General features: G+C 36.8%; 1 protein-coding gene across 1 annotated transcript in view; it reads right to left on the reverse strand.

Moving 5' to 3' along the window:
* The window catches only part of Nachralpha4 (nicotinic acetylcholine receptor alpha4), a 192,867-nt gene that overhangs the window by 8,916 nt on the left and 158,448 nt on the right, over nt 1-25,503 (reverse strand). Inside the window, exon 8 of the mRNA XM_076792275.1 lies at nt 20,394-20,530. Within this exon, the coding sequence (XP_076648390.1) occupies nt 20,394-20,530 (137 nt within the window). The remainder of the gene's footprint in view (nt 1-20,393; nt 20,531-25,503) is intronic.

Here is a 25,503-nt window from a genome sequence, read left to right on the forward strand (position 1 = left end):
CCTGTAAACTCCATAAATTCTCTATAAGATTCAAGTCAGGGCTCTGGGCCGGCCATTTAAGCAATTTAATATTGGAATCTTTAACAAATTTTTTAGTTTTCTTAGCAGTGTGCTTAGGGACATTGTCATGCTGAAAGACAAATTCGTCGTTGCAACCCATTTTTACCACTGCTTCTTATAAATTTTCATTTAGTATATTAATATACTTATCTGCATTCATAATTCCGTCAATTTGCACTAACGTACACACCATTAATGATCCACCGCCAAATTTGACTGTGGGTGTTAGAAATGACCTCTTATACGCTTCATGTTTTTTTCTCCAGACTTTATGCTTCTTTTTTAATTGTCGCAACTCCAATTTACTTCCGTCGCTCCAAATTATATTTTCCCAGAATGCTAGTGGCATATTTACATATTTTTTTTGCAAATGCTAAACGTTTTCTCATATTTCTGTTATTAATATGTGGCTTACGTCTAACCTTGCAGCGTTTTAAACTAGCTTTGTGCAGTCGTTTCATCATTTTGTTGAAACAGTTACTTCCACTATTTCTGCAATACTTCTTGCTGCAATCGTTGGATCTTTTCGACTTGTACGAAAAATTCGACGGACTTCTTGTATGTTGGTATATACAGCGTTTGCGCTCACGACCTCTTAAATTTTTCACGGTCTTATGTACCAGATATTTTTTATAAATTTTCCTATTCCACTTTTAAATACATTGCACTTTCGAGTTATTACGCGGTAACTTAATTTCTTACAGCAGTCCGATACAATTAAATGGCGAATTTGATATGAAATTTTTTTCGTTTCTGGCATTCTGCAATTATTGTATAAATGTTCTTACTTGTACGAAGCTTGAATTGGTATTAATAAATTTGATGGTGATCACTGCACGTAAGCGTGACCTGTGTCTAATGTTTGTATAAATTTCTTACCTCACAATAACATTATAGCCAAGTGTCCACTTATTTTTGTCTCCTGATAAATAGCTGATATTTTAGTTATAGTGCGGCGTGTTTACACAAAGATGTAAATGTGAACTTCAATTATTCGCTACATAATCTATACATTATAAGGATATATAATGAATATAACTAAAGTTTGTAACAGTCATGTTAATTTTACTAAACTTTATTTTGACCTATGTCCACTAACTGTCCACTTATTTTTGTCCCCGACTGTATGTCTATGATATGATTACGCTTAGATCAAAACTTTACTGTATCTCGACAAGCGGTAAATGTGTTTTAGACCCTTATTACCGGTTGGTATTCAAATTTTCATGTTGTTTTACTTAGAATAGAGTAGAAGGACGCACCATGGGCGTTCAGCTATTCGAGAGAATTGTAAATCAGTCTTAGTTTAATCTCTAGCCATAAGTTTTACATTTTTGGGGCACTTTATCCCGTATTTTCCACGGTAATCTGTTCCATTTGGATTCAAAGATCGTTTATTTTGATGCTGGCGAGCTGTTGAGACCGCATGAATTCTAATCGCGTTCGAAAAACCAGCTCACGGTCCGGGACCAAAAAATGATCGAAAGAGCAGAAATTTACGGCGTTGACCGAGTGATAACACAGGTTTTTCTTCTGTACTAGCATTTGCATTTTGCAACAATTTTTTGGGCTGGATAAGGGCTGTACAGTCCAAGGTTTTTTCCGGCCTTTGTTTCATCTGTGGTAAGAAATTGGGAGCAAGGAACGATTACGGTCTTCTTGCTAGTCTTATCTAAAATACCTGGAAGTACGAACAAAGCTCGGCCCTAATGCGATCGATACACCGCGCCGGGCTGCGAATGATGTCTTGAAAGAGAATTAAGAGTTACAGGCGAATTTCAATTCGGCCTGAGATTCCAGCGGTCACGTTCCGAAACCATCATTGCACATCACTGTTATTGACAATAATAAATTAAGGGGGCCGGCAGGCATTTGGCCTTGACTGTCACGCTATGTTACGCTGTGCCTTTTTTTTATAAATATTTTACGTCTTAGATAAGTAAGTAATCAATTAAAAATGCATACCACCGTGTTTGTACATGTCTTTGCTACGTCTGTCCAAAGCCTTTTTTCGATACGAACACTAAATCTCTCGAAATTAAGAGAATCTCTCTGCAATATAAGTATATGAACTTGCAAGGGTCAAAATCTTGACAAATTGATGCTTCAATATTGCAATGAGCAGTTTAAAATTGGTCACCTGTGTTTCCTAAAAGTCCAATCTACGTCTGTCCAGAGCCCACATTGCGAATTTCTACCTCATCGTGGAGTAATTTGTAATATTCGACAGAAAACTCGCTTTCTGAAGCAAGTATGACGTCACAAGATGGCGTCCCCAGAGAAATTCTCTTAATTTCGAGAGATTTAGTGTTCGTATCGAAAAAGTGCCTGCCGGCCGAACAATTGCACAGCGTTGATCATGACCTTGGATGTTGAAGGAGCGTTAAATCTTTATTGAAAAGAAAATTAAACATAAACTTGTTAGCAATACTTTTGTTCCGTCTCGAGCAAATAATAAGTTAAATATATTCGAACAATGGCTCAGCGTTGATCATGACCTTGGATGTTGAAGGAGCGTTAAATTTTTATTGAAAAGAAAATTAAACATAAACTTGTTAGCAATACTTTTGTTCCGTCTCGAGCAAATAATAAATTAAATATATTCGACCAATTGTAAAGCGTTGCTAATGACCTTGGATGTTGAAGCAACGTTAAAACTTAATTGCAGAAAAAGTTAAATATAAAACTGTTAGCAATAGTTTTGTTCCTTCTCTGTCGAAACATTCTTAGTCGCGCCGGAAAGAAACGGAAAATATATTTCTTGTTTCATTTTTATGCGAAGTGGATTCATTGAGGAATATCGAAACAAAAAGTTGGATCTCGAGCGAGCTGTAGAACTCTCAACTGAAAAATTGTGAAACTTTTCAACATATTCGCCCCGCCATTTAATACGAGGATGGACGTCTGAACGGGGTGCCGCGGGTAACGTCCAAGTTTCGAACTTGTTTAAAGTTCAGCTGCGGTCCTATCAATTGCACAAAAACTTTCTTTCCGCCTCTCCTTTCTTTTTCTGATTTTTGATATCCCGGGTTCACCGCCAGAAACTTTCCTCCGTGTCACCCTTTTTATATCGACAGTTGAGTCTTGTATTTCGTTTTAGTTTCTATGTACAAACTCGACAAATTCGTAACACGTTCACGGTTGTTTCTTCACTCGATATTACTATGGTTGGCATATTTTTAGACGTTCGATTTTGATCTTATATTAATTGAAATTCGTACTGGTGCATTTTCTATTATTTCATATAATTCCTACCAATCGCCATATTTTTTCGAAATCTTCTAATTGCTCGCAAAAAATCAGGTCGTCTGGTGCAATTGTTGTTCCGTTTTAAAGGGCTGTCTGTATATCTCAGATTAGTTTAGCGGGGGCACAGTCGGTATTGAAATGAACCAACTAATTTTTCAGTGTGAAATATTTCAAAGTTGTAGGCAATTGAGAAAAACAATATCTTCAGAGTGTTTAGCAAATCACTGGGATAGGCAACTCGAGAGATTAATGGCAGCACAGTGGAACACCTGCCTGTTCTTCACTTGTTTTTCTTTTTATTCGGTCGATCTCCATCAATCGATCGCTCCAAGACAATGAAAGCCCCAGTAATTTACTTTTACAAGTTGCCTTTGTATCGGATACTTAGTCCCGAGTGATTAATTTGCGAGAACCCTCTGAATAATGATGAATGTAGCGTCTATATTCGCGCACTCGTTCGTTCGGGAGAAGATTACTTTCCCTAGCGTAGGGGAAAAAGAGGCAAAGAGTTAACTGACTGATCTCGCTGGTACTATTTGAAAGTTAAATCGTGTTCAACTTGCAAATCGTTCGTTTCGGCTCTATCAGGGATGCGCTGGCGACCGTTGATTACTGCGCGCCACCCTCCGAGTGAATCTTAATCGGAACAGAGCTCGATCAGCAAACCTAGTATTTTTTGGATCAATCATACGATTCGTACTTTTAATCCTAGAGAATATTCTTCTCGCGCCTACGCGTCCAATTCTTTCGGCCGACATTCGCATGGTTTCAAATATTACGCTACTCCATAGATCGTTGATTTCAATCGTGCTCGTTAGATTGCGGATTTTATGCAATCTCTGCTAAAAATTACCAGGTGGAATGTAACAACATTAGAATTCATAAATATCGCTACATTTTCGAAAGTTCATCTATTTGCTTTTTCCCGTATACTTTCTGTCTGTGTAGTGAGATTTCTTTAACACGTTCGGCGCCGCGTCACCCATATTTGGGTGACGGAATTATTTGTGCAGGTTTTAAAATGAATTTTTACGTTGATATATTCACTGTACTAAACTTGATTAGGATCTGTAACATGCAAGAAAGTTGGAGGATTACTCAGTATCATACATTTAATTTTCTGCAATTTTTATTTCATTAAATCACTTACTTTGATTTTATGGAATTTTTGAGGTTTTTAGTTTGGCGGTCAAAGTGTTAAAATATAACGTTATAAATGAAGCATAATTTGTTGAGAGATTTATTGAGAGATTATGGGAGATATGGTTTTATGAGAGATTATTCTAGGATCTTAACAATATTAATAGAGGAAACATATTTTTAATTAACTCCGGTTTTTTAGTTATTATTAATTAAAAATCCGCCTAAAATGCGACAACCCGACCAACAGCGGTGTACGTTGCTTACATCATGAAGGCGCGCGACAGTCACGTATCGAAGGAGCTCCTCGCTCGCACCCAGTAGTTAGGCTTTGACGTCACACACTTTAGCCAATAATTCGGCTAGAACCGATAATGCGTGTGGAATGACCCAATCGGACGGTTTACACGCCGAATTCTTGCCAGGTGACTTTACCGCACAGCTAGAAGGATTAGTTTAGTGGTTAACGTATTATGAAAAGTTTGGAAAAATTCCATTTGGTCGGAACTTAAATTTTAAAAAGCATTTTTTACTATTTTTGCCACAATTTCGACCAAATGTGATTTTTCCAAATTTTTCATAATACGTTATCGAGTAAACTAATTCTTCTAGCTGTGTAGAAAAACTGAAGTCGATTGGTCCATTTATAAAAAAGTTATCCGATTTAAAGTGTGTGTGTGTGATCAATTATGTGAGTCACTGTGTAGGAGACGTTCCATTTCGAGAACTGCAGAGGCGGTAATTTTTAAAAATCGGTTTTTGAAATTGTCGCTGTGGAGAGCCCTCTTAAGGGAAATACGTTTTGTTCACTTGAGCGGTGAATAATTTCGAGATGGATCGTAATGCTTCTGTAATAGAGAGGAGCGACCCTCCAGGGTGACAAATTTACTTAGCCCGATTAAATGTATCGTCCACTTGAAGTGAAATGGTTACAGAGAATGACAGAAACGATGACATGAGTGGAAAATATGGAAGAGGAGAGCAAGAATTCACGGCGCCAAGTCGCGCGGTGCGGTGGCGCATTAATATTTGCGCGGTTCACTTAACACGGTACACTAACCGTGCTGAAATGTCTCTCTTTCATCTTTCGCTTTGAAACAGCTTTGGTAGCTGTGGTTCGTTTCGATTTTTTCGCTGTTTATGAACACTTGGAAAATTCAGAATAAATTGAAAAATCGCGGTTTCTTTCATTCAAATGCTTAGAAAAATTCGGTGAATAAAGTGGAATCTGACAAAGGAGAATATATATATCAAATCTGGACACTCTGATTTTGATGAAATTTTAGTAACAGATCGTTTTTGGAATAATATTTTACACGTATTTTTCTTTTCGCCATCGTCCATGTTGAAAGGGTGAAAACAGCACTTGAAGTTGGGAAAAATCAGTGAAAATCAACAACTTTGGCGCTTTGAGGGCTGTTTTCATCCTTTCAACATGGATGATGGCCAAAAAAAAATTCGTGTCAAATTTTTTTCCGAAAACGACCTCTCACTAAATTTCAGCAAAATCGATGTGTTCAGATTTGATATGTGTATATCACCCTTTGCCAGATTCTGTATCATACACTTAATGGTAAGTAACACATAAATCCCATCATTATTTATCCAAGACATTGTCTTTTACTCAAGGATGTTTATTGATATTTTCAAAATAACGAAATACAGTTATTGTTTGCATGCGAATTCGCAAATTGCTTACACATTTTGCACACCTAATTTTCTCACCAAGTCTGATAATTAGTGTAAGACCAGAAAAAATTGAAAGTCTAAAAATTAGGACCACCCTAATAGGCAGTTCCTGGAATGTAGAGGGGAGTAAAATGTTCTGGGGTGTAGGTAGCAAACATTATGGTGATCGACACTATTGTGCGAGTCCCAGACGGACGTGTCTTTTAAAGTGTCAAACAGAAATGTGTAGAGTATTATCCTAGGATCTTTTGGTATGATAGTTGAGATAAAAGAACAAAATATCGGCTTTGAGCGTAATTCACGAATTTCACAATACCACGGTATCCCAAAATAATACAGGCTTTTAGCTCAATTTGTGAATCTTTCGCTGTACATATCACCATCAAATACTCCGCTCGCCTCCCTGGGAGATCGCTTTGATTACTGCATTGTTCGGCGGTCTCGGAGGACCAGGGGCACGGAAATGAACACTACGTTTTAACATTCAGCGCGCGAGGCGCGAAATTTAACCTAAAATTCACAGAATGTAAATGATAACGTTCCCTTCGTAACGAGTCGCCGCAATTTAATTTCTCGACGCGTCGCATTACACACGCACGCTGCGCGAACAGACTGCAGTGATGCGTTCCATGACGCATTTGTGGCGACCTTAATGGCGCAAACTTCACTGCAAAATTACGTAATTAAATAAAGGTGTGAATCGTTATTATTAATATATCCTAATAATTATTACGGTTACATTTTCATAATGGCGACAATTTTTATGTGAAACCGTTCATTAACATGTTCACTGCTGCGCTGATCGTCGATGCTTAGCGCTCGTTTCTCAGTGGTGTCGTGATTATGATTGAAACGAGATAAATATGGGAAATATATGAGCAACTTTGAACAGCATGAGCAATTGGATAATAATTTCAGATAACGCCAGTGTGGAAAATACATTACTGGTAGAGGTGAAATCAGATTTAATCGTGCTAGTTAATATTTTGTCATCACATACATAAATTATGAAAATTCGATTGTTGCGCCCAGGATACACGCATAATTGGCCAGTCAACGTGTTAATAATTGTACTAACATGTGTACACGGTCCACACAGAGAATTGTTTCATCATCAATCATTTATCATAAAAATGAAGTGAACTACAACAATGCGAGCATTGGATTTTTAGTTTACACCATTATTCCGTATATTGAACGAAGAGGTTTTTAGGCAAAAAATTTTATTCTATTGTTTTCCGAATTACGTAGTTATGTAGCCCTTCTACCCTGGAGTTTTCGAAACTTTAAAGGGCAGTTTCACCCCCTTAACGCGAATACGAAAATCCTAACTCGGTACAAAGTTCCATCAAATTCCAGACATCACATTTATGGGGGTGACGGAATTATTTTTCCAGGTTTTGAAATTAATTTTTACGTTAATATATTCATTGCACCAAATTGGATTAGGATCTGTAAAATTCAAGAAAGTTGGAAGACTACTCAATATCACACATTTAATTTCTTTCAATTTTTACTTCATTAAAAAACTTATTTTGATTTTATGGAATTTTTGAGGTTTTTAGTTTGGCGGTCAAGCCAAACGGTGCAGGTTTTAAAATGAATTTTTACGTTGATATATTCATTGTACTAAACTTGATTAGGATCTGTAACATGCAAGAAAGTTGGAGGATTACTCAGTATCATACATTTAATTTTTTGCAATTTTTGTTTCATTAAATAACTTACTTTGATTTTGTGGAATTTTTTGGGTTTCTAATTGGGCGTTCAAAGTGTTAAAAGAAACAATAGCATTATTTTCATAGTTACTAAACTTCGCTAGAACGTTGCTAAAATTCGCTAGGATTGAGTATAGTGAAGTTTTAATTGTAGCCTGCTTCCGAGTGTAACGCAAAAATAGCATAACCCGGCGCCAGCGTGATTGACAAATTGCGTCAGAAGCTGTTTTCCGTGTGCGACCCTTTTGCAGAGTAGATGCTACCGTACATCGTCCGTCCATTACAGCGATAACTCGTAAAGAGGATGCATCTTACTTGTTAGTCTCGTAGTCTTCAAAATAAATTTGAATATTGTTTAAGCGTTCATAATTTTATGAAACTACACGTCTAATTTTATTTGGAAAAGAATTACTATTATAATACTATTACTATTTATAATTACTATTATTTTTTTTTATTCTCTGCAAGAAACAATTATTACATATTTCGAATAATTTCCCGAAACACTGACACCGTTTGCATTTCATATTAGAAAATAGTGGAACGTCTTAATTGCCTACACACCGAACCACTGTGCGGCGGTGATAAAGCGAAGGCGGTTAAAAAAATGATTTTGTCAATTCTCGAAGGTTGGCATACGCGTCGGTTCGGCGTGTTCGAAATTTAATGTAAAGGTTGCCCTAAATATGATCGCTTCCTTCCTTCGGGGTAGACAGAATTGAAATTTCCAGTTGGTTGGAAGAAGACGCGGGAAGCAACCCGGAGACTTCCGTTTGCCGACCGCGTACCCGTTACCTCGGCTACTCCTTCGAGAGCAGAATCCAATTTAAGCATGGCACGATTCCCAGGTCGTGATACCGACTCGGCCTAACTGCCGCACTCGCTAGCTACTTCTGCACCCGAAATGCGGTAGCGAGATATATGTCCCGAAATTCCGGCTTGCTAGTGTCAAGGAATGGCGCGTGAGGGAGAAGCAAATACGTGAGATGGGAGTATCAAGTTGACTCACGAATAACGTCGTTTCTCGTCTTGGAAACATATTGGCTTGTCCGGAAGGTTCGTGACGTTTTTAACGACAGTTTTCTTTACTCCTATCAAATTCCACCAACTCGTTTTTGCCATAACTGCATAAAAACCGCAGTTTACTCATAGTAAACAAACAAATTTTTATTAGATTTCTATTTGGTGACCGGGATACCGAAGTCTCTGTCGTGTCGGAGTACAATTTACAGTGACGAGCAAAAGTGACAGCAGTAAATACACTTCGCTAGTTTTATCTAAAACGTGACAATACAATTTATTTTTCAATTGAATGATAAAGCTTAGGTAATAATAATTATATGGCGAATGCGATAAACAAAACATAACAGTTTATGTTAGATAGTATTAACAATATATATAATATTTTACAAAAATAAGGATTTCAAGCAATGTTTACAGTTTTGCACGTTTCATCAAAAACGGTTATGATAGTACACAAATGCTAGGGAAACGAAATTGTCAACAAACACTGATAGCCAACTGTAGTAAGACACGTTTAGACTGGTGTTTACACAGTTTTTCTCCTATTTGAAAGTTAGTTGACACGCGTAAGTCAAGATGAAACCACTTAGTGCAGATAAAAGAAACAGTATCATTTCATTGTGCGATAAAGGTTTTACACTACGGCAAATTGCTGTAAAATGTGGTGTGAGTCATACGATGATTGCAAGAATAAAGAAAACCTTCAAGAAACGGTAGATCGCAACTTGTTTCTAACAGAGCTGCACGTGAAATTGCACATCGTCTTCGGTCTGAAAGTTAAAAGACTCCAAAAATCGCGGCTCAAGACATTGGAGTAAATGCAAGTGAATGGATCATTCACCGCTCCTTAAAGAGAATCGGGTTAAAAGCGAAAAAAAAGAAACGCAAACCAGCTCTTTCAGGCAAAAATATTAAATTACGAAAAAAATTTGCTCATACATACAAAGAGTGGACAACAGAAGATTGGAGAAGAGTGATATGGTCTGACGAAACAAAAATTAATAGATTTGAATCTGATGGAAGGTCTTGGTACTGGACTTCATCCGAAAATAGTAATCGAGCAAGTAGCATAAAACAAACTATAAAGTTTGGGGGTGGCTCAATTGTGTCGGGGTTGTTTTACTCATAAGGGTGTCGGTCCCTTAGTTCGGATAGAAGGTATCATGTGCAAAGAACATTATTTAAATATTTTGCAAAATAATTGACCTTCTGTTGTTAATTCTATTGAATTTGCTGAAGATGTAGTAGTACATCAATAAGACGAGGACCCTAAGCATACTGCAAAGATAGTAAAAACCTGGCTAGGAAATCAAAAGTTTTCTGTGATGAAGTGGCCAGCACAAAGTCCAGATATGAACCCAATCGAAAATTTGTGGTCAATTGTGAAAAGAAGGCTAACAAAATATGACAGTCCACCTTCAGGTGTTCATGAATTGTGGAAAAGGACAGAACAAGAATGGTACAACATTGAGCCGGAAATGATTAAAAATTTAATAGATAGTATGCTACGCAGGCTAGAAGCAGTAGAAAAAAGTAAAGGAAAATGGACAAAATATTAATTTAAAGCTTTCTTTCGTCGAGCACAATTAAAGTGCAAAACTGTAAAAATTGTTTTCAATCCCTATTTTCGATAAATATTCCATATATTGTTAATATTAACGAAAATAAACTGCTGTGTTTTGTTTATCCTATTCACTTTGTAATTATTAGTACCTAATCTTTACCATTCAATTGAAAAATAGGTTGTATTATCACGTTTTCTGTAAAACTAGCGAAGTGTGTTTACACTTTTGCTCGTCACTGTAGATGGCGTGTCTGACTAACTGTTTACAGCATCTACTTATAAGGATCAACGACGCGTTTATATTTAATACATCTTCAAATATAAGATATTTTATTGTTTGTAGACACGAGTAGACTTATATTGTAAAAATAATGATTCAATAGATGTTCGAGTAAGAAAATTGATTCCTTCATTTTCCATAAATGCATCTTTAGAATTTCAATAACTGTCAAATAAAAGACCATTTAATTGCGGTAGATTCAGCGTGAATAATATTAATTTTTAGTACGGTTAAAGTAAACGATACTTAGGTATGTGAAACGTGGTACGCAGCGCGTTAATAAAAGCAAAACTCGGTAACCGAGATTTAAAGTACGTGCGACTAAAAACATTGCACAATAAAAATGGTTTTAACGAGGAGTCATTTGTGTTGACAATACCGTGGGATGTTTATGCTTTGCCTTTCGAAAGCGAGGTGAAGTATAAAATCTCTGTCGTTCGAGTAATTACGAGCGGCGCAGTGTCCCTTTAAGAACGCGCACGTAATATATTGAATCGACGTTCGTATTTTTCAGATTTCTCTTTAGCATGATTAATATTTGTGGAGTTGTATATTGTTTGCAAACTTGGTTCTGGTAGTTACGCGTCCAAATAGAACCAGCAGACTTGTTACGCGGACGGAACAACTCGATATTGTTTGCAATTCAGTTTCATAAAACTTTGAAACGTCAACCCCGGTATAATGTTATAAACCGTCGGATTTCTGAACACGTTTAACGAGCGTGTAACAAAGAATGCGAAACCGTCGACGAAGGCAGTTGTAAAATGTTTCGCGTCAAATGCGTGCACGCCAGCATGGCGTTGCCAAATTTATGTAACGTGCAACTTTTTTTATTACACACCACGTTCGATTTGTCAGTACATTTAATTGTGTAAGGTGAGTCGCCCTAATGCGGAATACAATAATACCTCGATATACATGCAAGAGATGTGCACAATATTTGCGAAAAATATATCGCCTAATATGATTCCGGATTAAATATCTATATCGGCGAGACTAATTCAACTGCAAAACTTTTTGGTTTTTAATTATTTTCTTGTGAAACTTTTACCAACACATTTGTGACATCTCTCTGCATTTATCAGTGTTTTAATTAGGACATTATCATATTATAAGTTCACCAATACAATGTTTTAAGGTGTAGGTAGCATAGTATTTATTAGCCTTTATTTACGAATAATGTTTACTAATCAAACTGTATTATGTGAAATTAATTTAACTGAATTATGTACAAAAGGTACGCCAACATAAATTACCCAACAGCATTTTCTTTTATTGTGAATGAAACAAATACAAGTGTTCTTTGCCATTATTTTTTCCATTTAGTACATACGAAAATTTAGTGTCGCGATCAGTGAAATTGTACATTTTTATTTACAGATGAAATCAAATTAATTTAAAATATAATGTTTCGCACAATGTGTTTAGTTCACTTCAAAAAATATCTTCGTGGATTAACAAGAACATTTACATTTGTGCATTGTTATTAAGAGCTAATTGCACAATTTTAAATATTGAATCGTATTATTATACCACTCCTGTTTCGTTACCTATAAAAACTGAAAGTGTGTTCTAAGAATCATGATATGTCGCAAATATTGTACTCATGCTTATGTCGCAAACATTGTACTTATGCTTGAAAGTATTAGCACATTTCCGTTGGGAAATGAGAAATCTCATTTTTATATGAATTTGCGTTTCCAACAGGAAATGAGGAATTTCGCGCCCGAGCACATGCGAAATGTACTTGACAATTGCGAATTAACTTTTGCTGTATGACAGTACAATGTAATTAGCTTCGTCGTAGAATGTATGAATATTTCAGTATTATTTACCACATTTTTGGACAAGCTACGTGGTTATAATTACTTTGAAGTATTATAAGTTGTAATTATTTGAAGAAGATAGGGAAGTGTAAAAAGGTTTAATATACATACATATTATTATATCTGTATACTTTTTTAACAATACACAAATGTATTTCATAATAGAGGAATCCAACTATTACCAGACGACGAACGACAATGGAAAAACGATGGGAAAGATGAGAAATAATGATGATTATATAACTGATTAATTAAATTATTCTAATTAAAACGATGTAATTTATTCGTCGATACAAAATCCCATCAAGACAATTTTGCAATCGACCAATATCATCCATCTGAACGGTACGGTATCCAAAACAACGTTCGAAATATATATATATTTTCCCCGAATGTTAGCCGATTTCGTTTACGAACGCATTCGAACAATGTACACACGGTGAAATTCCAATTCTATATCGACCAATTAAAACCGGAAAAAAAAAGAATCGGGCACCAGGAAAGTCGGGCGACGCGTTTGTTATCGCCAAAATTAATGAAACGGAAAATTGCTCCCCGGCGCCGAATGTATCACTATAGGCGCATGGAACCGTGTCTCCCATTTAATTCTGGACGTTGGGCGTCGACAGGAAAATTCGCGCGAGCCTCCGTGCTGATTACGAGCCTTTCAAATTCAAGCCTCAGAAGCAAAAGTTTTCTGGTAGGTACACACTCTCGTTCGATATACGGGTCAGCCGGTCGTCGACATTCCGGAACATTAATTTCAGAAGTGTTTCTATTCACGCCCTTGTAGGGGTTCATTGGCCCGTAAGGGGTTTTTTCAAAGGGCGCGCTAGCTGGCTCGCGCGAGAAGGGAAACCTCTTTGAAACTGGCACTAGGCCACCGTTTAATATTAATAGCAGCATTTACGGCTCCGTATGAACGACATTTAACTAACGAGAACGCCTAGATTCGGTCATCGTACTTCTCCACGTCCTTCTTTCCTTTCTCTCTCTCTCTCTCCCTCCTCTCTCTCATTCTCCTTTTCACGTTACATGATATTGATCAGGCACATGCCAGTTGACTCTCAAAACTCTCGTCAGATATGGGAAGATATAAATGAATTAGGATTGCAGCTGACCGGTCCCGATCAATAGTTTCGAGTACCAAGTATTATCGTAAACTGTGAATTGTTACTCGACTGATCCTTATAAGCACTGCCAGCAGATAGGGACGGCTCTCCAATCACAGACTTGGCTCTATAAACGTAATATATTTGACGAGATAAACTTATAACAAATATTAATACGGAGCAATAAATGCGTACAAGATGCAACGAAAACGAACGAATAATCAATAAACAAACAACGATAACGTTATTTCGATTTGTACACCAAACATACATTATAAATAGACTGATATTTATACAAAATAAAAATGTTCTGCATCGAAAATAAAAATTTATTTCATCCCTTAACGACTTTGTTACAGTCAAAATAGCATTACAATATTCCGGAATTTCTCGAATCTTATCTTATCTTATCTTCCCTATACGTTATCTTTCCTTTCCTATACGGAATGTTTGTGTACGGTAATGGAACAATATCGCCATAAACCTTACCGAAGCACTTAAAAACTCGGCACGGTCAAGTAAAGCCGTGACCGTCGTTTTTAATTAAGTTTTCGCGCAATCTCCGTCCTGAGCAAGCGGTTTTCTCGACCACTGCCAAGGGGAAAATCGGAACTTACATTTCCTCCCTCAAGACGGAACCAAATGAAAGACGGAATTCAATGTGTCAGTGATTCGATTCTCCTGATGTAGCAGAGAAGGTAACGCGAGTTCTCGCAAATATGAATGTTTCTATTAAATTAACCCTTAGCACTCGAATGGCGACTGTAAGGCGCCACTAAAAATTGCAGTATTATTATTCAAAATATTTTTTACATTATTCAATTTGTATGTATTTAATAAATTACTAAACATTTCAGTACTGTACGGTAAATTGCACCATTTTCGTATAAATATTCTAAGTCGGAAGAAATGTTTTGGAGTTAAAATGGCTTCGAGTGCAAAGGGTTAAGTTTTACCTTCGATTGCAATATTGTTTCAATCGATTTGAAAAACTTCACTAATAAATTTCGTGCATCAATATTAATAACCGTGAATATTCGTGTAATATCGATTTTTCAATTTGTACAAATTTCTCTATTAAACTTTTCAATTGATAAGAATTTTTCTATTAAATTAATGTTTAATACATCGATATATCTTGGCTATTTTGTTGAAAATATTCAACATTTAACAGATGCTTATAGACTTTTGTGACTGGCTGTAGATTCGGTTTTCAAACACGATTGAAACGTTGAATCGACAATATTCCCTCAACAAACGTAAACCTTTCGGCCAGAAACAGTCGACATAGTTGACGCGCCATTTTGCTGTATATTGAACAATCACCGCTCTAGCACGTCGATCGAATTGCCTAATATTAATGTGTCTGGCAATATTATTGAATCGTGGCATACCAAGTCAGTCAGAGCTGGACTTCATGGTCCCGGATAGATTTAAACAGAAATTCGCGATCACGCACATATAACAGCTTGACTTTTATTCCATTGTAGTTCGCGCGATACCAATCGAACGGGTAACATGTATGTAATCGTTACTCTTGTTATGAAATCGCTATACGGGATTTACGTCGCTATATGTCCCACATATTAAAGAGAGCAAACATTTTGTTATTCATTTCTTTTTGCCGAATTTATCTACTTTTGAGGATTATCAATATTTTTGGAAATACTTTTGCCGAATTTATCTACATTTGAGGATTATCAATATTTTTGGAAATACTTTTGCGAGACATTCCTATCGTTAAACCATTAAAGTAAATATAGATATTTTCTTTTCCCTTCTACGCATGAAATTACTAAGGCTAAAGAAATTTTAATTTTTGTAGCTGTGAAGAAAATCGAACCGCAAGAGGTTGATAAGGAATTTTTTCGAAACGAGCAAGAGGAAGTCGCCAGGAAGCCGGTTTCCTAGTGAGCGCAACGAATGGAAATGAGAATTGACTTAATGAAATTTTTCGCTTCTCGATTTAACCGCGTTCTCAATTATGAGCCGACGGGGCCGTCGACAACAACGTAAGATTTAATTGAATCTTTCCGCGCCCGATCGATCCGCATACCGTGGAGAAGTCGGTGTACGATGCCTCTGAATTTTTTCCCGTAATAGATGCGATATCCTCTTCGTCCATATTGTCGGGGAACGCAGGAGAGAAGGTAGAGGATCGATCGGCCATTATTTCAGGCTAGTACCGACATCAATCGCCGGAGATGTTAATTATAATGGCGTTAACGGAGAGTCTCAAAGGGAGAAGAAGATTATTTCGAAAAGCGGGGGTTCCGTCCGGGCTGGGAGAGATAAAGAGCTGTTCGGATGTTTCGTTTCTTCGACGTTTCGTTAGCACGCGGACGGCAAAGGGACGATCTCGAATTGTGAAAGCGGTAAAACAAGGCATTAGCTTTATGGAGTGGAAGGGAAAGGAGCAGGTCGGCAAGCCACGGACCTGGACCTTCTCCAAACCTACGGGAACTCTCTCTCTCTCTCTCTCTCTCTCTCTCTCTTCCTCTGTTGTTGGATCCGGCTCGTTCAAAACCAAGATTTTAAACTCGACAACAAACTGCCGCAAACTAGGACGGCAACGATTTTGCTGCCGGTCTACCGTGTTCACTCGTTCGTTATTAAAGTTTCAGGACTTCCCAGAGCATTCTGTGCTTTATTTCGTCCGTTTCACTCTCCCTCCATTTTTATCTCCAACCTTTATTCCTGCGCTTCTTTGTTTTTAGCGACGGATGTGTATTTTATTGTACGTAAAAGTGAACCTGTAACGTCGTTGATATATGCAACGGAATAACGGTTTCTTTCTTTCCTTTTATGGTATAACTTTTGTGTCTTTCTTTCATTCGCGAGCCCTCGTTAATTCCGCGCTAACGCGGCCAAGTTGTTTAACTGCGCCATTTTTTTTGCGCGCGGAATAATTACGCTTTACGCTTTGCGCTTTACGCTTAACGCTGTTGCAAATATACTGGAATTGTTCGTTTCAGATCCACTCGCAACGAACCTGAAACGGAGCATTTCATGCGACGCGACTACAAGAATTTCTAGCTGAACGTTTTATCTACCGGAAGCCTATATTAACCCCTTGCACTATTATTTATTTTCTGGACATAGCGATTAGAAATTCTTCATCGTTCAGAATTTCGTAAAAAAGAGAAGAAAGTTTTATATATTCATATCTTATAAACATATATTCATTCGTGTTATAAATGCATAAGCAGATCCTCGAAAAACAAAAGGTTGCGAAAGAACTAAAAGTTGATTTTTTTTTAATGTAATGAGATCGATTTATTTGCAACATTGACATTCTGTCTTCTTGTTATTTCGGATTTTGTTCATGTAAGTTTGTTAGTTCAATAGCATTAACCTTTGTTAGTTTATCATTAAAATCTTTGTTTTTTTGTTGAATTTTGTTCCTCAAAATTTAATAATTTGAAATAATTTGTTACTTAAATCATTTTGAAATGAAAAACTTTTGAACAAAATGATTCTAGTTCAGCAACACAAATGATCGTGTTCGGTAGCACAACTTCGTTTGTTGCAGCCTCGTTCCTTCGGATCTTATCGAAATGCGAGTTCTCAAAAGTTGTTCTGATCATCAAAGTACATACGTCATCACGATATTCAACAGTAAAACAAAGGGTTTTGTTGTCGAATCTGGGCAATCACACAAATGGACCATACAGACGTGCTTATTCAGTACGCGTAGTCAGGCTAGTTCAAGCAGTACGTATATTAATAACTACCGCCTGAAATTGTTAATACAGAGCAAATACGAAAAGTAGTAGTGTATTGAACATTAACACAGACGAGACGATGTATACGCATAAAACATAGTTGAAAAATAGTATACATATTTTTAAATCATATTTCTCTAAATCAGATACCTATATGTGATCATGTAAATATCTTAATTAGTTGTGGTTGTATGAAAAAACCCTATTCAATATGTCGGAAGCCGACCCGAGCCATCATCTTATATCGAAAGAAAACTGTAACTTGATTGCGTCTTTTAAATGGTACTATTTAATTTTATTTCGTACTATTTCTGCATTTTGATTTATAGTTCTTGAGGATTTATATTTATTTTACATTGTATGTTATTATATTATTTAATATAACATAGATATATTATTATATACAAATGTATGTACAGGCCAAACAGAGTTGTGCACAATTACAATTGAATTACCCCAGGAATTATAATTACAAAGTAATTGAATTACATTGTAATTCAATCATATTGTAATTTATAATTCAGATATTCATTCAATTAAATTACAATGTAATTCGTAATTGCAATTGGAGTACAATTATAAAATACTTTACAATTAAACTACATCAATTACGAATTAAGATGTAATTAAATTAAAATTAAAAATTAAAGAATGATAAAGTAATAGGTAATAAGAGGTTGAAAAAAGAAGAAGGAATTTATTATTTATAAATTAATATTATCGGAACAGAAATAACTTCTGCGTTACTAATTTTTTAAATTTCAAACATAAACATAAAAAGCAGAAAAAGGAAACATGTCTCTACTTTACCTAGGTTACGATATATATTAAAGGAAAAAATAACGACAATCATCTAATGAGAGTCATTAAACAAACATTAATATTATATGTAAGTAAAATGAAATACGTTATCTAATAACAAAAAACTGAAAAAGGAATGTTTTTAGCTTACCCCTAACCAATAATAGGATCACTTTGGCGTATTACGAACAAGGACGAGGAAATTCTTCAAAGTTCTGGACATACTATACATAATGTATACATAATTTGGAGAGCTGTATTTTAATTATATTGTATTTCAATTACACATCTGATTAAAATAATTAGTAATTGAATTAATTAAAAGGTTTGAATTATGTAATTCAGTTACGACTTAGTTGAATTGCTATATAATTGAAATAAAAAGTAATTCAATTGTGCAATTGAATTACAACCTAACTGAATTAGTACAACTCCGTCTGTATTTCAATTATATTGTATTTCAATTACACATCTGATTAAAATAATTAGTAATTGAATTAATTAAAAGGTTTGAATTATGTAATTGAGTTACGACTTAGTTGAATTACTATATAATTGAAATACAATGTAATTCAATTGTACAATTGAGTTACAACGTGACTGAATTAGCAGAACTCTCTGACCAAATGACTAATGTATTGTGTGGCTGTGCTATTTTCATAGTAAAATGGAATTCAATCGGACATGTTGTCAGACGACATTTTTGGTTCCATCTGACCTACTCTACCAGCTTTTAAAATATTTCAACGTGGATCCGTCGAAGATGCTGAGCATTTGCAGCATCCTTTTACGACTCGACAGGCCGAACACATTGCTTGGGTACGTGATCTTGATTCTTAAATACGAAATCGGTCACAGTGCATCTCCTTTCTTCTGCTTTAAGCTCGCCTGATACGCCCGGCCATGACTCTTCTTTATTTCTTCCAGTAAAAGAAGTCACGAAGCGAGGCGTTTTTAATCAGCCCTTGAGATCGAAACAGCTGTAATGCCGGTGTTAAAATAAAACCAGAACTGTTACAAATGTTTAATTTAGCGACTGCTACATTTATTTAACTTTCGAAATAAAATGTTTTAATATAATTATAATCATTGTGAGAAATGCTTCGTTTCTTTGTTTTAATTTGTTCGTATACAGTTAAAATGTTTCTAAATCCCTAAAGTTTATTTAAAAAATACATGTCAAGAAATATTGTTAACTTTCGTTTCTCATAATTAACTCGAACAATTGTTAGTGAGTATAAAGATCGGTTTACTGATAAGTATACGAATTTAAATTTTACAATCAAGTCGCAGTCGAACGATACTTGCAAATCTTCCGTATCATCGATTCGACTGCACAGTTACTCGTGAATATTAATATAAAATCCTCCGCAAAATACTATCCACTTTCACAGGCAGTAAAGATTAAACCCTTTTACACCGGGAATCCCGCGAAATCTTGTTAAAAGTTATGCGGCCCAATCAGGACTGGATTGTTCCACGTTATCGCTGGAAACATCGGACGCATAGAAAGTAGAATAATCAGAGTAAAATCCGGCACACCGGGCGCATCCGCCATGTCAACTCGCGCGGTCCGACAGTCGACGAGTGGATGTCGTTGCACCATTAAAGTGACGGTGAGATGGATACGTGACATGTGACACGAAATGTTGATAAGAAGAAGGAAACGACTGGGATGCCAGGACGACGAATAGCAGGAAATCGAAGTGGAAAAGCCGGGCCATAACTTTTCCCAGCGGAGGGAGATAACTATCGACACAACAGAACGGAAATTTCTTAGTTTCCCGCTGATGTAACCAACTTTTTTATGCCTCGTGCATCCCCTGTCATTTACATTTGGGATTATCCGAAATTTTTTCGTAGCCAACAAAGGCCAATTTAACAGTAATCGATTGTAATTCTTTACTTTCTCAATAAATAAGAAGATGATATTAAAGATAATCGAATCAATTTCCGTGATGACTCAATAGTTTAGTTCACAGAATCTTTTAGTTTCAAAAACGTATTAGCCCTCCCTTATCTCCCCCATTCGATTTGCAACTTCGAGAGAAACAATACCTTGCATCGGCATTGTGATCAGGTCATACATTTCGATTTTCACTATTTCAAGTAAACTTCGTGTCATATTTTACATTTCAAAATTGCTCGAAGCTTATTGTATTTCTGAAGATACTAAAATTAATTGAAAAATTCTTCGATTACTCACCTTATCGAGACGAGTATCATGGCGAATATCAGGTACTTTCCGAGCAGCGGCACGACCAGCGACGTAGGTGGAATGATCTCGACGACCAGTAGGAAGAACACGTGAAGACTGATGAGGATCGAGATAGAGAGCGTGACCTGTAATCAGAAATTGTTTGGCTGAGAGACTTAAGCTTAAACTGGTCGAAATTAAACTTAATGTTCGGTCTCAAGCAGACCGAACGTGAGAATTAATCAGCTAGAATAGGGGACACTCAAAGTGTCGCTAGAACAAGACTTGCCTCCCACTCCGCCCTTCCCCTTCTACGACGTTAATCCCCCCTTTTCTGGCGGCGAGCATCCCCATTCGTCCGCCACGGACTGGTCACGTGACGCGATGCGCGCTCCCAATTCGCGTTGCGTTTGCATCTGTGTCGTGACCAGTCATGAGATATACAGTAAATTATCGTTGTACGTCAGTGCCAATCTCACGTTTCCAAGTCAGTGGAACACCTCACACCACCGCGGTGAGTGGCCGAATCTCGGTGTTAGACCAGAAGACCACTACTAATCGAATTACAAAACTTCTTTATTTTTCGTTATTTATTTTATGAAACTTTTACCAACATATTCATGGCATTTTTCTGATTAAAATGAAACCAAATATGATATAATTCCGATGATATTTACGTGCGTAATGAACGATGGAAGTTACTTCCCATAACAATTACATTAACGGAAAATTAGTGTAAATGTGATCCGAATTATATCGCGTTTGATATCATTTTAATCAGAATAATGCCACAAAATATTGGTGAAAGTCTCATAAAAAAATAATGAATAATAAAGAAGTTAAATTTTTCATTTTGAGGCCTGCGCTCACGCGGGCTTTGGTCTGTGCTTTGATCTCACACCGATATAGTCGACAATGTGTGGCACACTCCTCGGCGACGACGGTTCTCGAGTTCCGCTGTCCGCTTCTCCGTGCAACATTATATCGGAGACGGATATTCTCTCCGTTTGAATGTCAGTCATTTTGGTATGCCATAGGTTTCTTATGACTTTCACGCGGGATGACTCTTAGGTTTCCAGCGTGCCCTGTGTATTTCAAATGGGACGCTCGGCGAGAACCACCGATTCGTATGAGTGTCAGCAAAAAGAACGGTGGTAGTGACTTACAACGATAATTTACTGTAGGCCGCGTTTTCTGGCGCATGCGCGCCCAAAACAGTAACGTATCTATGTTATGAGAAAAAGGTAGAAGGGCAGTGATACTGGCGGGGAAGTACCGGAACAACTATTCCGAGATTTTTGATAAGGTATTGTTAATATTTTATTATACAATGGTAGCTAATATTGGAGAAGCGGCAACAAAGAGGCGTCGAGTGATGAAGGTACCCTATTTGATCCAGAATTTTACTTCACTGGTGCCAAAATCGCCGCGCATGCGCGAGAAAACGCGGCTCCTATCTCATCACTGGTCATGACTAACCCGATAATGGCAGTGCGAAGGTATGTAACTGTATTCCCCTTAATTTTCTAATCTCTTGCTTTCTTATATTTCATCTAGTTAATTTCTTCATAAATGCATAAATATTCGCAGTCCATTTATAAATAATTTTAAAATTGGAATCAACTTATTAAAAAAATCAATGGTCCTCGACTTTTAATACGATGCACTTTGTCTAAGAAATTGCAGCTTTTTTATTCTGAATGTCCAGTAGTCAACTTTCTTAACTTACGTTGCTTGTCTAATATGCGCATAATTTCTAGTACAGAGTTCAGGTAATAAAATCGAAGTATCGGTGCTAACAGTGAAATACATTGATGTATCTACAAGTTGCTAAAAATGATAAGACCTTGATTACGTCACGTATCTCTGAGTTTAGGATGAGCCTAGATTTGATTAAAGTTAAGTTTGGATTATACAAAGGTAATACACCGTTGGTTAGATTCCGGTTAGGTGTATTTAGGTCAAGTATCGTGCCGTGGCGTTGGTTCGCATAGAATGGTTGCCTGGATCACAACAGAAAATTCGTTAAGATACCAAACCCTTTACGGGAGTTTGTAATACAAGTTACGGAAATGTAAAAAAAGCTCACGGAAGACTTTCAGGCATAAGATAGAATAACGAGGTGACAGCGGTGGATCATAATGGAATTTCCCGAGAAAATGGTTTGTATAATAATGTTTGACATTTGCTATTTTTGGTAAACTTTTCGCAGAAAGGGAGTCACCTCCGATTTCGATGATTTTGTAATATGTCGCATATTTTAAATATTTCATAAACTGACTGTAACACCAGAAACTCATACGATCAAAATCAAAACTGATTATTTCCTTAATAACCAACTTTCTTATTACTTACTTTTAAATAAACAATGTCCGTTATGATGAAACTTTGACAGTTCTACCCAGGGTGACCACGAAAACATCGAGATCGGATGATGGTACCCTTTTGTAAATAATTACTTTTAATTTACGTTTAACAGCACATTCTACAGCGGCAAGTATAAAAGAAACGGACAACTAATTGTGCAAGTGAAACTTTTATATATATTTTGTTTTTATTTTGTCGGTTAGAAAAAAAAAGATGATTTTATACTACTGCGAATTCAGATTCAGTAGAGTACGTTCACGTATGTCGGCGTACATCTTTCAACCCGAAAATGAAAGCAGTGAAGCTCCAAAATTTTCATGCACATAGCATAACATAACATAACATACCAGAGCTTCGCTTCGCTGGATACTGTACAAATTTTATAGCATAGCTTAGCTTAGCTTTCCGGTGGATCCCCGGCTTAAGACGCATTTGTAGCGTTGCGGGAGGATTCTGTTAGCGGAAGAACAACGCAAAAATGGCTCAAACGATTTAAGGGGGGCAATGAAACGCAATCAGACATAAGAAATTGCCTGAATACGTGTATTCAAATCCACGCGATAGCTGTTCAGATGTTGCTGAATTATTCCAATGCGACGAACAGACAGGACGGAAGTGATTTCATTCGATCCATTTTCATAAAATCCTATTACTACACTCGTTAACGAGAAGAATGCACATGTTTGCACGCACCACGTACAATCAGTAAAACAAATCTTCGCATACCCTTTCAAATAAAATAACACTTTCAAAACGACTTAAATTTCACTTACAGGACCCAGAAATTTTTAACTTTTTTTTTACATAATCCTGCAGATTTTGGCGAAAAAATGTCAAAAACCTAAGTTTTAATGTTAGGAATTCGCTGGTTCAAAAGTTATGCGTATTTAAGCGTTTTGACAGGTAAGGGCGCCGCCATGTTGGTATGCACCGGCTCTGCTTATTAGACGACACGCGACCCTGAGTACATTTTAACATGTCCACGGCCTCACCTATCAAAGGAACTTAACATCGCTCATCTTTAAACACGCATGACTTTTGAACCAGTGAATTCCTAACGTTCAAACTTGGATTTTTGGCATTTTCTCGTGAAAATCTGCAGGATTCTATTGAAAAAGTTAAAAATTTCTGATTTATCAAGGTGAATTTAAGCCTATGGTAGAATTAATTTGATTTGTACAATAAGTGACATTATTTTTATTACTCATGTCATTGAAGGAAGTATAGCGTTCTCGCGATATAAGTGAATACCTCGGGTCCGATACTTTACAGATATCGTGTTCCTGCTCTGTGGCACCACGACTGTATTCTGACCTGGTGATCGATATTTCAGTTTACGACGGGATTCGCAGTCGGCAATCACGTTAATCCCTTTATCGAGGGTTGCTATAATCTATTGGTATTCAATATTATAATTCGACGACAGACCATTAAGAATATATATGGCTCCCGTGTTAGTTACGGCGAGGTTGCGCCTAGATTAATTGTTGATTACATCAAGGTTAAGATGTGCTTGTCGTGTCTAGGTTTCGTGCTTAGCCGTGACTTTGATCATTACATCGATACTAAATAAAGCTTGGACATTGTCTAGGATACGTGTGAATGCGGATACACAGTCGGATATCGAATTTATGGGCTTGTTTTATGAATCGGTTCACGAGATAAACATAAATGGTTATTGTTGGACTAAATTAAGTTTAAGCCATGTTATGAACAAATTCGAATTAAGACTAGATTTGATGTACATTTAGAATGAATTAATATTTTCCTTCAGGAGTAGTCAAAATTATGTTTTACGAAAATATTTCATATTCATATCTTAAGAAGAAAGTTGAATGGTTCAATGGGGTTCATACGATGTCATAAAAATATTTGTTTTTATGTTATTTATTTTTTTTAGATATCTCAAAGTCACCAACTGACGACTCTAAATGGGAATGCCCTTATTGGTTCGAAAACCGATATCACTCGAAATCTAAAGCGGGTCTGCAACGTCCAGGCAAATCGAACCCACATAATCAATCTAAAAAGTTACCAGCGCCGGTAAAGTTCCGGAGTGCGGCGAAGCGTTGAATTGTCTGACATTTCTAAACCAACAAGTTAAATGTCCCGACACTTCCCCATTGGGACCAACAACTCCGTGTCTCCATCCGTATACTCAAGAGAACCACGACTCACTAATTACTGTTCGAATAGCGATCGTGTGGACTAATCACAGTGATTAACTCTGGCAAGGAATGCGGCACGGAAAGGGATGACCGGGTCCGCTGCCGCCGTGTCGATAGTTACCCTTAATAACCGATCAATTTACAAATGTTCGAATCATCCGGATTCCATCGATGCAGAAAACACGATTGCTATTCGTTCCATTACCGTTCCGATTCGAACGCAACTCAGGGCCGTTTACATTCCATCGTTCGCGATACGATGACCCTGCTGGATCCACCGATAACCTCATACTTCAGATTATCATTCGGATTAATTTTCGATTCCGGCCGCGTATTACGGCGCGGCGGACGGACAGGATTTCGTTGAATAATTGACGCAACTCGTCGTGGCCTGACAAAAATTCCATTACACTAACTAACCAGTTAATTAAAATTGAAACAAACCGGACGAGATCGCAAGCTTAATTCGCGAGGCCGTTTTAATTGAAATTTTTTTCAGTAAAATCACCGTCAACTAGAGCATATTAAAATCGAGTTGCGCGCGCGTTTCTTCCCGTAATTCAACTTACGTACCCTTTCATTCG

Source organism: Halictus rubicundus, chromosome 8 (genome assembly GCF_050948215.1).
Source record: "Halictus rubicundus isolate RS-2024b chromosome 8, iyHalRubi1_principal, whole genome shotgun sequence".
In the NCBI taxonomy this organism is placed as follows: domain Eukaryota; kingdom Metazoa; phylum Arthropoda; class Insecta; order Hymenoptera; family Halictidae; genus Halictus; species Halictus rubicundus.